Source organism: Lepidochelys kempii, chromosome 7 (genome assembly GCF_965140265.1).
Source record: "Lepidochelys kempii isolate rLepKem1 chromosome 7, rLepKem1.hap2, whole genome shotgun sequence".
NCBI classification, from domain to species: Eukaryota; Metazoa; Chordata; order Testudines; family Cheloniidae; genus Lepidochelys; species Lepidochelys kempii.
In genome coordinates, this window is record NC_133262.1 from 24,318,861 (window position 1) to 24,332,513 (window position 13,653).

A 13,653-nucleotide genomic window follows, 5' to 3' on the forward strand; every position below is an offset into this window, starting at 1 on the left:
CAGATTTTGCTGGCACTGACTGAAGCCATCCCATTTCCTTATTTCAATCTGTTGCTTTGGCTGTGGTGTGAGGAGTAAAGGGCACACATTACTGCTCCCATGAAGGGACTAGCAAGGAGATGAAATGGGGTTAGTGCCCCGGAGTAACAGAACCTGGGTTATCCACAGGGAACCCAATCCACAGCCAGGAAACCAGGTAACAGGACCTGGCTTTAGTCCATTAGCCTAATGGACTGGGGTATTCATTATAAGCCACCAATGTAAATGCCATCAGATTAACTTTTTGACAGCAGGCCCAGTAGAAAGGCCAGGGACTGCATACACTCTGGAGAGTGAACTCCTCTCTGTCTTTAGAGGGAACCTCCTTTGGCTTGGAACACTGGATTGGGGCAGCAATCCTGCATTGGTTGGGGAGAAAGGTTGCATGACCTAACGGGTCTTTTCCCATCTCTGCTTCCTGTGCTGTATGTTGAGGTCTGTCGTGCATACGCTGTCAGACAAGCAAGGTGGGTAAGGTAATGTATTTTATTGGACCAACTTGTGTTGCTGAGAGAGACAAGCTTTTGCACTTACACAAAGCTCGAGAGCTTGTCTCTCTCACCAACAGAAGTCAGACCAATAAAAGATATTACCTCACCTACCTTATCTCCAATACCCACAGCTACAACAGCGAATGCACTGTCATCATTTGCCTGCATGGCCACGGGGTGGCGCTGCCTGCCACTCAAGGCCATGGCTGGAACTTCAGCAGGGCCCTAAGGTCACACTTGCGCCATCATTCAGCAAGCTGAACTCTTTGCCATGGTCACTGAGGTAGGAAATGTCAGTTCCACTAGGGTTTCTCTCTGTTACCCGTGGCTGCGGAGAGGGAATGGAGAACCACAGGATCCCAGGGTTAGAAGGGACGAGTCCCTCTCTATTTCAATACTCATTAGCTCCCGGAGCATACGGGCTTTATGGCATGGCTGAGAACACCTTCAAACTCGTAATTACTGGGGCTCTTACTGCACACGTAGCCCTGTAGACCGGAGTTCACAAGCTTGCTCGGGTCACCAATGCAAAGAGTCCTGCTCTCTCAGCCTAACTGCATACGAAAACCAGCTCACAATTCTGACAGAACTGGAAGTCTCTGCCCAAGGGAGGCTGGAAGGGGCCCCTGCTGCACGAGGGGGCTGGATCTGTGGGTCAGTACTGTGAGGCATCAGCAGAGCCATATGGGGAGAGCCGAGGGCTGGACTAGTAGGGGATGAGGTGCATGAGCCGAGCAGTAGTGGGATGCTTCAGTAGCTCTTGCCCACCCTTTCCTGGCAGTACTCAGCGCTCCAGTCCCTCGGTTTCACATGCACTCGTTTCATCAGTTCCACTCAGAAGAAACCCTCATGGCCGTGCCCTGCAGCATTGCTAGTGGAGCATCTCACCGGCACGCAGTATAACATAGCTAATGGAGGAAGCTGGGTCTCCTTTCCTCAACAGGAAACTTCTTTCTCAGTGTCATAGACTATCAGGGTTGGAAGGGACCTCAGGGGGCATCTAGTCCAACCCCCTGCTCAAAGCAGGACCAATCCCCAATTTTTGCCCCAAATCCCTAAATGGCCCCCCTCAAGGATTGAACTTACAACCCTGGGTTGAGCAGGCCAATGCTCAAACCACTGAGCTATCCCTCCGGACCCTGGGATGGCGAAGGTTGACAGGCTCCCTTTGTCCGTAGGGAAAACACCCTGTAATCCCCAGAGTGCTGCCCTAGGACAGCTCCAGCGAAGGTCTCTGAATACGTTGGCCCACACCTCCAAAGATATTTAGGCTTTTCACTTCCACTGACGTCAGTGGGAGTTCGGACCCTAACCGCGTGGGAGGAGCTGGGCCTGTGACCCTACTGGTGCAGGGTGCCAGGTTGGAGAGCACCAGCTTTATCTACCCACCGAGTGGGCATAGGCCAGGCAGTGGTAGGGCAGGCTTCCCTCCCATGCTGCCCTGCCTGTGTGCCTCAGCCCTGCCCTGGAGGGACTCTGTCCCCAAGAGGTGAGGAGTTTACTCTCCATGGCCTCTCTGGTATGAGCTTCCCCACAGGGGGTGATTAGCACTGACCCGTGTGATCCTGCAGGAACCAGACTGGCACCGCACACTCAATTCACATTGGCCATGGCCACAATTACAGCTACGGCTGGCCTGGAACCTGATGGAGCTGGTGGCCTGCAGGTGAAAGGCCCTGTCTCTTTCCTCCAGCCCCTGGAACAGCCAGGCCCAATGACCTGAGCCCCCCTTGGAAGGGGAGCACTGGACGCGGAAGGTACTATGTCTAGTGCCCCGCCCCCAAGCCAGCCACCGCCCCTTTCAGCCGGGTTATATTTGTAATGATGCCACACCACACAGTATCTGGAAACGTCTGTCCCTGCACTGTGCCTCCGCTCAGGACGAACCTCACAGCCTTTCCAGAGGGGTGGAGCCAGACACCACATGCCCCTTGGGAATCCCCACATCCTGGTATCTGCAGTCTAAGCCCCCACAGCTGCAAACTGCAAACCGGGTCGGAGCCCTCTTCAGCACCCCGCTGCGAGGACGGGGGATTCCCACACACACCTGCCCTGCCTGCTGTAGGTTTGCAGCATCAGCCCCCTGTTCTCTCTTCCCCCGCCCTGTGTTTCCCTTCTACCACAGATCAAGGCTGATCCATGCAGCTATCAAAGGGGGAGTTCCTGTCACTTTAAATCTGGGAACAGGCAGCCATGCACCCAAGGGAACCAGAGACATTTTTCATTGTCTCTGAAATGAAAGCACCCTCCCTCCCTTTGATGGGATCAGTAATGTATTCCTCTGAGCCGGCACTGTGGGAGGAGGGGGGGTGGAAGGAAGGAAGCAGCAGCCATGTTTTATTCATCCCAACTGGAGGGCTGGGAAGTCCTCACTCTCCTCCCCTCTTCCTCAAGTGGTCACAGGTTCCAGAGCTCCTCAGAGCCCAGGGCTTGCAGTCCTGGACTCTCTACTCTCCCCTCTTGGTCTGTCTCTCCTCTGTGGTATCTACTACACTGGCCCTTCCCCCACACAACAGCAAGTGTCCCCCACACCCACCCAGGGCTGCCTCTGGAGTACCGCCCCATACCTGTCTCATCTTCAGGGAACTCAGGTGCAACAGCTATTCACTTCCCTCCCAACACTAGCCCACCCTCTTTGTGCTGAAGGAGCACAACCAGGGCCATCCCCAGAATGCGTTTCTGGGTGCTGACGTTCAGCCTAGGATTAGCCTGGGCCCATCGCACAGGCCTCCCCTGGTGACACATATCGGCACAAATCAAACAGCCCTCGAATGGGATAGGGCTACATCATATTGGCGACATGCTGTGGGGCAAGCAGCCTGATTCTAGTGAGCACAGAAACCCAGGGCCACCCCAGCATCCTTCCCAGTGCACAGCGATCCAGGAGAGTCCCCAACTCATTACTCCGAGGGAATCAGCATGCAGGGAGCTAGGTCATTGGGGTCATTAAAGCTCACAGGGTCAGGACAAGAGCAAACCAATGTGGGGAGCACAGAGCCCAGTGGAAGGCCCAGGTCCTGGAAAGACCTGGAGGGACTCCTATCCAGATGGGTGTGTAACCAGGCTGGAAACACGCTCCTGCGAAGGAAAGGGAGAGAGCAATGGGCCATGGACAGCCCATGAGAACCCTGTGCTTGAGGGAGAAGGAACAGAGCTAGGAGTAGGAGGGGGCGAGTCCTGGGCACTGGCCTGGCCCTGCTCACATCCAAAGGCCCAATCTGCAACAGTTTCTGGCTGCTGCACACACCCTGGCAGGGCAATGCACTCTGTGTGCACACAGGTGCTGGCTGGCCCAGGCTACCGGCCAGGCCCTCCCAGCAGGCTGACACTCCCTCTCCCTACTCGCCGGCTGAGCTATGCTTGCCCATGGCGATCAGCCCTGACAAGGCTTTGACCAGCCCAGGGGATAATGCTCAGAGCTGGGCTCAGGTGACAGAGCAGGCGATAGGGGTTGGGAAATGAGGTGATAAGGGCCATGGAAGCACTTAGACAAGCAGACGGACAGAGAGAACCTGGGACGGAGGGTGAGGGGGAAGCTGCCTCTTCCCATTTTGTCTCCTTGGGGCTTCCAGAGCCGAGCAGGGAACCACCCGGCACTAGGTCCTGTTACCTGCCCGGCTGTTTGTGGGGGATGGGGAGATGGCGGGAAGTGACAGAGAAACGAGCTCATTAACCCCTCTGCTAATGTCTGTTCACACTTTAAATGCTGGGGGTTAATTACTATTGACTTTGCTTATCTCACCAGTAACCACAATGCAGGAGTTGCTCACAACCCTGCCATCTGCTACCCTCCATCCCCCACAGCAATTCTTCCCAGCTGAGGGGAGCCACAGGCCTGGGAGCCAGCCAATGAGATCCTCACTCCACCAGCAGCCACAGGCTCCCTTTCCACTTCTCCATGCAGCAAGCACAGGGCTAGTTTAGGAGGCCAACACCTCTGCTAGTCCAATCCTTGCACCTCTTCCCATGTCCCTCAGTCCTGACCAAAAGCACCCCTGTCTACTGCAGTCCTAGTATCCCCACACAGCTCTGCAAGGCCCCTCACTCCTGACCTGCAGCACCTCCACTCTTCCAGACCTGGCCCAGCCCACCACAGCTCTGCCAGTGCTCCCCAGTCCCGGTCACACTCCTGCAGTGCGAGCTGTTCCTCATGCTCCTGGGGGCTGGCACTGGGGTACAGATTCAGTACTGGGGTACAGATTTCAGCCCAGCAGCCTCTACACCCTTATTAGAATCTCCTTCCCTGATGGACAGCACAACTCAACCTCTCTATTCCTTCCCAAGCAGCAGGGGTGCTGGCAGTTCTGGAGTGATGCTCGGTCTCCACATTTCCCCCTGTGGAATATGCCATGCACCAGCCAGCCTTACTTCCCCTCCTAAGAATGACTCCCTCCCTGCCCTCCCACCTGCTGGGGGAAGGGACCCAAATGCACTGAGTGGCTCTGCCAGATGCTGATAAACTGACTGGCTGGGGGGATGCGCCGGAAGCTGAGCGATAGATCTGGGCATCTCTGCCAGCAGCACTGTGTGACCGTCACAGGCTGGAGCCCCCTTCACAAGTGTCCCGACTGCTGCCTCGTGCACCCTGCAGCAATGGCTCAGAGGAGCAGGCTCCTCAGCAGTTTGATTTCCCCAAGTGAAATGAAACTTTCTGACTTGTCAGGGACAAGAGGCTGCTGAGGATGGAAAGCTCCAGGCACTGCAGAGCTGAGGGTGGATTCCATGTGTGGGAGGCACCTGAGTGTCATGTCTGCCAGCCTGGAACATCTGTGGCATTGCAGCCATGAGCAACTGGGAGGATGAGCAGAAACAGCTGCCTCTTTCCTCCCCATCCCATGGACATTCCCCAGCCCCTGGGAAAGCGATTGAGAGAAGAGGAGAGAGTCCCCTCTCCATGAGGTAACCCTGAAATCCCCACTTCCTGACATACCAGGCTAGGACAAGGCATTTTGCTTTAGTCAAAGGGTTTCAGCCTTGTTACAAACAGCTCCATAGAGCTGGGAGCTCCCTTGGCATTGATTCCCTTGTCAGGGCTGGTGCCAGGCATAGGGCCACAGCATTTTGTACCTAGTGCCTCCCGTCCTGGTTAAACCAGCAAAACACAAGCCAGGGGACATTTACAGACTCAAAGCAGCAGAATCCACTAAGTCTGCAGCACTAGCACCTAATTCCTCAGGAGCGAGGGGGATGGGAAGGACCCAGGAGACTGCTTTACAGAGCGAAGAACCAGGATTACTGCTGCTGGAAAGGTGTGTGGCAAAGACTGGTCAGAAAGCAGGACTCTTTATCCTGGGATAGCAGAGACCCTCTTCCCCACTGATGGCCAGGCCTGGCAGAGCCCTGCCCACAACACAGCGTTGCCCCTCCCCCTCAGCAGGGATCAAGCACTTACCTGTGAAGTGCTGGTGGCAGATGCAGGTGTAGCCACCCTCCCTGCGGGTGCAGATGCCCCCGTTATGGCAGGGGTTGGAGTAGCACAGGTTGATCTCGGTTTCACAGTAGTCCCCAGTGAAGCCCTGGGGGCAGCGGCAGCGCAAGCCTGTGATGGGGTGGATGGGCCGGAAGAGGGTGGATGGGGAGGCGATGAAGGGGGCCGAGCTGTCAAACTTGAGCACGGAGATGCACTTCATGTAGTTCTGGCATGGCTCCCGCAGGCAGACGTTGTCATCAAAGGGCAGCACCTCCAGCATGGAGACGGAGGTCAGAGTCATGCGCTTCATGTACAACTGCTCCTGAAGCTCCTCCGAGCTGAAGAAGTGGCCACCCCGGGGAGCCAGCGCTGAGAAGCTGACGTTCAGCACCGAGCCACCCACATCCGTGTCGTTCTGGATGTTGAAGATGAAGACATCCTCCTTGGGTGTGGCCAACACAGTGGCCACGCCCTCCAGGAAGCTGGTGAGCAGCGGCGAGAGGAAGCGTTCCTGCCACATGTTCTCCAGCCGCACTGTGATGCTGTTGGCTAGCATGTCCTCTGTGATGATGATGACACGCAGGACGCACTGGGCTGTCACGCTGTGGATCCCATCTGCAGAAGAGACAAGGGAAACATTAGAGCACGGCAACAGTTTGACTGGTTCATGAGGGCATGAGTGGGATAGAGCTCCGAGTAGGGCCCTACCAAATTCACAGTCATGAAAAATACGTCATGGACTGTGAAATCTGGTCTCCCCCATGAAATCTGGTCTTTTGTGTGCTTTTACCCTATACTATACAGATTTCATAGGGGGAGACCAGCGTTTCTCAAATTGGGGGTCCTGACCTAAAAGGGAGTCGCAGGGGGATCACAAAGTTATTTTAGGGGGGTTGCAGTATTGCTACCCTTACTTCTGCACTGCCCTCAGAGCTGGGCAGCCAGAGGGCGGCAACTGTTGGCCGGGTGCACAGCTCTGAAGGCAGCAGCGCAGAAGTAAGGGTGGCAATACCATACCACAAAAGCGGCAAAGAGTCCTGTGGCACCTTATAGACTAACAGACGTATTGGTTCATGAGCTTTCGTGAGTGAATGCCCACTTCATCGGATGACATGCATCCGACAAAGTGGGCATTCACCCATGAAAGCTTATGCTCCAATACATCTGTTAGTCTATAAGGTGCCACAGGACTCTTTGCCGCTTTTACAGATCCAGACTAACACTGCTACCCCTCTGACACTTAATACCATACCATGTCACCCTTACTTCTGCACTGCTGCTGCTGGTGGCTCTGTCTTCAGAGCTGGGCTCCGGGCCAGCAGCTGACGTTCTCCAGCTGCCCAGCTCTCAAGGCAGAGCCGCCAGCAGCAGCAGCGCAGAAGTAAGGATAGTAGGACTGCAACCCCCCTCCCACCCCCAACTCCTTTTTGGGTCAGGACCCCTACAATTATAACACAGTGAGATTTCAGATTTAAATAGCTGAAATCATGAAATTTGTGATTTTTAAAATCCTATGACCGTGACATTGACCGAAATGGACCAAGAATTTGGTAGGGCCCTATCCACAAGTACCCAGGGCTCCACAGATCCCACTCCAAGCTTGGCCTAAACCCCATGGCCAGGCCTAATTTCTGTGGCTACTCCAGCACACAGAGAGAAGTCTCTGCAACAACTTTTGATACATTGAATAGTGGAGGGTGTCACTGTGTTCAGTGTGAACAACCCACTTAGCACAGCCCTTCCCACACTGGTATTTAACTGGATATTTTTCAGAGGAACAGCCGTGTTAGTCTGTATTCGCAAAAAGAAAAGGAGTACTTGTGGCACCTTAGAGACTAACCAATTTATTTGAGCATAAGCTTTCGTGAGCTACAGCTCACTTCATCGGATGCATGCCGTGGATATTGATTATCCTGTTTGTTACGCTACCTCTGCATGTACAATTCCCAGTGTGCCACCGACCGGTGTACTAACAACACACCACAACCACCACAGAAGCTGTCAGAGGGAAGCTGAGTCTCTGGCAGTTGAGTAGGGCAGCGTGGGTTGCGGCCTCACGATGTTACTTTTCAAATGATTGACAGTAAAATAGTCAGCAATGGTGCCTTTTAAACTGTCCTCATTAAGTTTGAGAATTAATTCTCCACTGAGAGTCAGAGGGCACTTCCACTACAGAGTTATTGTTTCAGGCACTCTGCAGACTCAGGCAGACATTCCTGCACTGATTACGTTCAGGTCACATTTGGAAGGCTTCCCTTGCTACCATGAGGGCTAGATTTTTTTCTTTTTTAAATGATAGCTGAGATTCTGGAGCATGATTCTGTGCCACCACTTAATACATGGAATCAAAGAATACATGAGGCCCATATATATATGTCACAGAGTCCCTGGGCGATGCTGTGGAACTGCTCCCCATGAAGCCAGTCAGGACTCTGGGGCAGTCTCCTTTCTGTGAGCAGCCTGTCTTCAGGACACACAGCTCACACAGCTTCCACCTTCCTGGGTCTGACCTCGGAGCATTCAGCATCCTCTGCCCCTCCGTGTGCTTCCCACAGCGAGTGCACCCAGGCGGGCTCCTGGGGAAGCCAGAGGGTCCTGCACCCCAACTTCGCAGTCAGACGTGACTCTCAGCCAGCCAGTAAAACAGAGGTTTATTAGACGACAGGAACATGGTCTAAAACAGAGCTTGCAGGTGCAGAGAACAGGACCCCTCAGCTGGGTTCATTTTGGGGGGCAGTGAGCCAGACAACCACATCTGCACTTCACTCCATGTCCCAGCCAGCCCCAAATGGAAAACTCCCTCCATCCCCTTCTCCCCTGGGCTTTGTTCCTTTCCCGGGCCAGGAGGTCACCTGATTCCTTTGTTCTCCAACCCTTTAGCTCTCACCTTGCAGGGGGGAAGGGCCCAGGCCATCAGTTGCCAGGAAACAGGGTGTCGGCCATTCTCTGTGTCCAGACCCCTGCACACACCTGCCCTCTAGGGCTCTGCAGTGATCATACACCCTTACCCCACCACCTAGATACTTAAGAACTGCCTGGGGGAAACTGAGGCACCCCCACACTATTCAGAGGAAACATTAAGAACAGTCCCGCTTCGTCACAATATAAACAAAGTATGCACCAGAGGCAACCTGAACGCATGCCTGCTGTGCTCAGCACACACTGGACCTGGGCAGAGTCTGCCACTAAGCTTCTGTTTGATTTGGATGTTTGCACACTTGGGAGCAAATTGGGTGCTCAGAAAAGTGAGCAAGCAATAGTGCTGGCTAGCCATGGGCACAGCTGGGGGAGGGTCTGAGGACTAAGCAAGCACTGGGGTGGCAGGAGCTAAGAGCAGATAACAGGGTTTCAATGTGTTTTGGCTACTAGTATTCTGACAATTAATTCTGTCTGCTTTTCCCTCTCCCCATCCCCTTCCTCTCTTCTGGGTCTCAAAGGCTCTATGCCTGTCTCACTGCTTCCTTCCTCCTCCTCTTCATCTGCTCCCCATCTCACTCTGCTCTTCCTTCCTTCCCCAACTTGAATTGTTTTATTCTCTTTTATCTTTATCTTTCTTGCAAACAAACTCCAGCCCCTGGGATCCTGTTCCATGCACAGTTCTGTGCACATCCATGGACCATGCTGAGCTGGCTGCCCCTTCCCCCTGGGGTCCAGGCTACTAGCAGCTAACACTCAGCATCCGCATGACTTCAGATTCAGAGCCATCAGCTCACCAAATGCTCAGGGGCAAGCCTGCCTCCTCTGGAATGACAGTAGAGAGGGACCCTTCCTCTAAGCCTCAGATCTCAGTGAGCTACGTGCAGTCAAGGCAATGGGCTGCGTGGGACTCCCTTCAAAGGCCAGCAGGGATGGTGTGGAGTCTCCCTGGCAGTGAGAGACTGTCCCCCTCCACCCCCCAGGGCCTGCCTGCATGGCAATGCAGACAGGAGAACATAAGGCCACAAGGCAGGCTCTTACTGTTACTACTCCATTGTTATTAACTGGTTTCTACAGGGCATTTCAAAGCTTCAACTATTTCACAGAATTCAATTCATGTGGGGATCACTTTCCACACACTGTACATTCTGAGCTGGCTGCCTCTTCCCCCTGGTGCCCAGGCTGCTCCTGGCAGCCGACACAGAGCTTCCCTCGACTTTAGACTCGGCATCACTCCACTTTCCCTACCACTAAAACACACCTAGCTTTGGGTGGAATGCAGCAGCACTTCCCAGCAACACGACACAAGAGTTTAGCACAGGAAGGGCTTAGAACTTAGGTACTATGGTGATGAGTGGGAAGGTAGGTAGATAGGGCCAAGTTAGGGTTTAGCCATAGAATGGAAGAATATAATTACCCAATTGGGGTTTTGTCAGGACAATGAGACTAACACCCTGAATCTTGCAAAAATGCCATGGGTTCTTTATTCATCAGGAGCGCCCTGGGCTATAGTTTTCCATCCTGCTAACTACCCTACCCTGTATTAAGCCTGCTGGTCCCTAGTATGGCTGTTTTTAACCTTCCCTGATCTAACTAGGGAAAAGTAGGTTTCTGTTATGTCTACACTAGCACTTTTGTCAGTACAATTGCTATTGCTCGGGGGTGTGAAAAAACACCCCTCTGAGTGACATAAGTGCCACCAACAGAAATGCTCTCCCCTCCGACATAGCTACCGCCGCTCGTTGGGGGTGGTTTAATGATGTCGATTAGTGGCTTTGTCAGGAAATATTCCAATGCCCCATTTGATCACAAGTCCAGCTCACTCACACCCCACACCCAACGAGGGGGCCCATCCCTTTCCTCCTTCAAATTTTTTCCTGGAAGATGCTTCTTCCCACAACCCCTGCTCCCTTCAGGCCCCGCTCATTAGTGACGTCAGCTGAGTTACACTGTGGATGAATCTGACCCTTCTTCTCTTCATGAGTAACCCCCACATCTTCCTGCCCCTTGTGCATTTTTCTCTTCTTGAGCCAGGAAGCTCTTCAGGGCAGGGCATGTGCTCTGCTGATGCTCAGCGAGGCAGTGGGGAAATTTACAATGCTATAGGAATGTTTTATAATAATCATAGGAAAACTTGCAATTCACCATCAAATGGAACAATCCGTCTTCAGACTTACTAGACAACGGCCCTGGTGCCATTTGGCATTTACGCTACACACGTACAAGGTGCTATTCCTCACTTGCCTCCTCCCTGAGCGGCTGTGGTTTGACCTTCTCCTCTGGGCAGCGACAAGCTGCATGCGGGTATCAGATTCAGCACCATATGCAACACAGATTCTGGGAAACTCCGGATTTAAAAACAAACCTTCTTCAGCAACAAGACTGGCCCGGGTGAGCCAATATTCACACCAGCGTCAGTGTTTAGAACGGCTGCAGCAACTCATGCCAAAGCAGCACCTCGCTGGACCAGGGGAGGTGACTTGCACCTGAAACCAAGCTCAGCCACCCTGCCTCCAACTCCAATATCCCTTAAAAGTGCTAACACAGGAAGAGGGCTGGGAAACGGATGGAGCTGGTCCCCTGTAGCCACACAAAAGGCCTGAAGGCTTCAGAACCAGTGTCCTTCCCTCTGATCTCCTCCCTTTCCACTTCCTGAGCCAGTGTGATCATCTCTGCAAAGCACCACTTGAAAGAGCCTTGATCGGTTTCCTGAAAGGGGCATTACTCTTCCCCTGTCTGCTGCAGAAAGATTGGGCCTGGCGTCTGACAGGAAAATGGATCCCCAGGAATGGCCTCGCACATTCCCTTTCACAGGAACACAGGGCATCTTTAATCCACACTATTGTTAACATTTTTGTGCCAAGTTCAAGGAATATCTTGAGGCTCGGGACTCAGCACACACAAGGGAGGAGAGCTCTGATTTATGATATAGCTTAGGGTTCAAAGGGAACATTTATCTCAGCAGGAAAAGCGAAGACATGCGAGTGGATTTATGGGGCTGTGCCCCTGTGACTAGGACAACTTACATGGTCTGGGAGGGAACCCCACCTTCTGCAACTGCTTCCCCTCCTCCCACTCACCCTGCTGTGGACCACCAGGGAACTCCTGCAGCACTGGGGAGCCCCACGCACTGTCAGTCCCTTTTCTTAACCTTCCTTCCATGCCCTGGAGAGCCCCTACAGCAACTGGGGGGGCACGTTCTGATAGTGCCTTTGGACCCTTCAGAGGAGCTAAATCAGCAATGGGCACCTGCAGGCCAATATCCTAAACTCGAGAAGCTGCAGGTCCCTCAGGACACTCCTCTGAAGGTCCCTCTTCCAAGAGTTACCATTTGCGGAGGGTGTTAGTATATTGGTGCCTAGCAAATGCTAGAGCCCAGATAGAGGGGGACACAGAACCATCCCAGAACTGATGCAAACGGACTCAGGGCTCTGGGAGGGCTCTGGGTGGTCTTGCTGGAATGCCCCCCCTTCCCCCCCAAGCAATGACATCCTTATCAATCCCCCAGCTGTGCTAAGACGACATAGACTATGCATCAGTGACTCTCCTTGGAGGTTTCAGTGTTGCTGGCACGATGATCTGCCTGAGCTCACACAAACAGCAGCCTCCTAGACCTGCCCATCAACCCAATTCTGCCAGGCCTCACGGCCCTGTCTTCTACAGTGCACTGATGCATTCAAGCTGAACTCACAGCAGCCTGTTCCCCAGACTGGTGCAGCCACCCGCCCTGCTTTTTCCCGGGTACTCCCGATTCCCAGGGGATGCTGCTGTTTGCAGCATCATTAGATTGTGCCCCAAAAGGATTGTGGCCCAGCCCAACAACCTCAGCTCCCCTCACCACACACAATCACACAGCTGAGATGCAGGGACTTTCTCCTGCACAGCCAACCTGCTAGAGACACAGGACTCAGTTTCTCTGCACACAGCTTCCTGCTGTGTCACTACCCCTAGAGCTGTGGCAGGGCCTGGAGGAGAGGGGAGCTCTACCTTTTCCCTGAGGGCTCCTTCCTAGCCTTTCCCTCTTCTGTATCCCATGCACAATAGTAGGGCCTGTGATAGCAGCAGTCCCAGGACAAAGTGATTGTGATGGAATGGTTCTCTCCAGCAAAAGAGCTTCCGGAGAATAAGAAGCCAAGTCATTACGCTCTGGCCCATACATCTCCGCCCTCTTTGTGCTTTAATTTATACACCTTTCATATTTTTTCCTGCAGCTGAAAACTGAAAGATGAGTTCGCAGCTACTCTGCCTATCTATAACCCATGCTGCCTGCTCCTCTCGGCTATAACAAAGCACCTCTGGATCCTCAGCCAGTGTAACTGCTCCATTTGCAGGACACCACACCAAAGGCGAGATGCGGCCCGCATGCAACAGTCAGAATGTCTTCTACCATTTCCAAGGGGGGAGCTGCCTTAATTACTAGTGTAAGTGCACAGAGCTTTTTAACTCACATTAATAATCTCTTTTCCACCCTCCAAATGCTCCTGCTCAGCGAAGCATCATTGTGTTCTCAGTGGAAGGTTTGCGGGGGACCCAAAAGGCCTTCTGGTCTCCCCCACATTGTTCATGTCATGGCCTTGTGAAAGGGAGAGCCAGGGTCACGGGCAGTTCTTGGTGCAGACAGAGCCATTGTATCCTAGGGACAGCACAGCAGGAAGATATTGTCAGCACCTCGCTCTGTGTCTGTGCTGCCAGGCCTGGCGAATAGGAGATAATTGCATTTGCTATCTCCTGCAGCACTGACATAACCTGGGCTTCCATGCATTACATACAACCAATGGGCATTGTTGCTGGGATGCG

The 13,653-nt window shown here is 53.4% G+C and overlaps 1 protein-coding gene across 5 annotated transcripts in view; it reads right to left on the reverse strand.

Moving 5' to 3' along the window:
- Window positions 1-13,653, reverse strand: part of CELSR3 (cadherin EGF LAG seven-pass G-type receptor 3) — a 71,877-nt gene that overhangs the window by 44,096 nt on the left and 14,128 nt on the right. For all 5 annotated transcript variants that reach the window (XM_073351418.1, XM_073351417.1, XM_073351416.1 and 2 more), the window contains exon 2: window positions 5,923-6,555. In XM_073351418.1, the coding sequence (XP_073207519.1) occupies window positions 5,923-6,555 (633 nt within the window). The remainder of the gene's footprint in view (window positions 1-5,922; window positions 6,556-13,653) is intronic.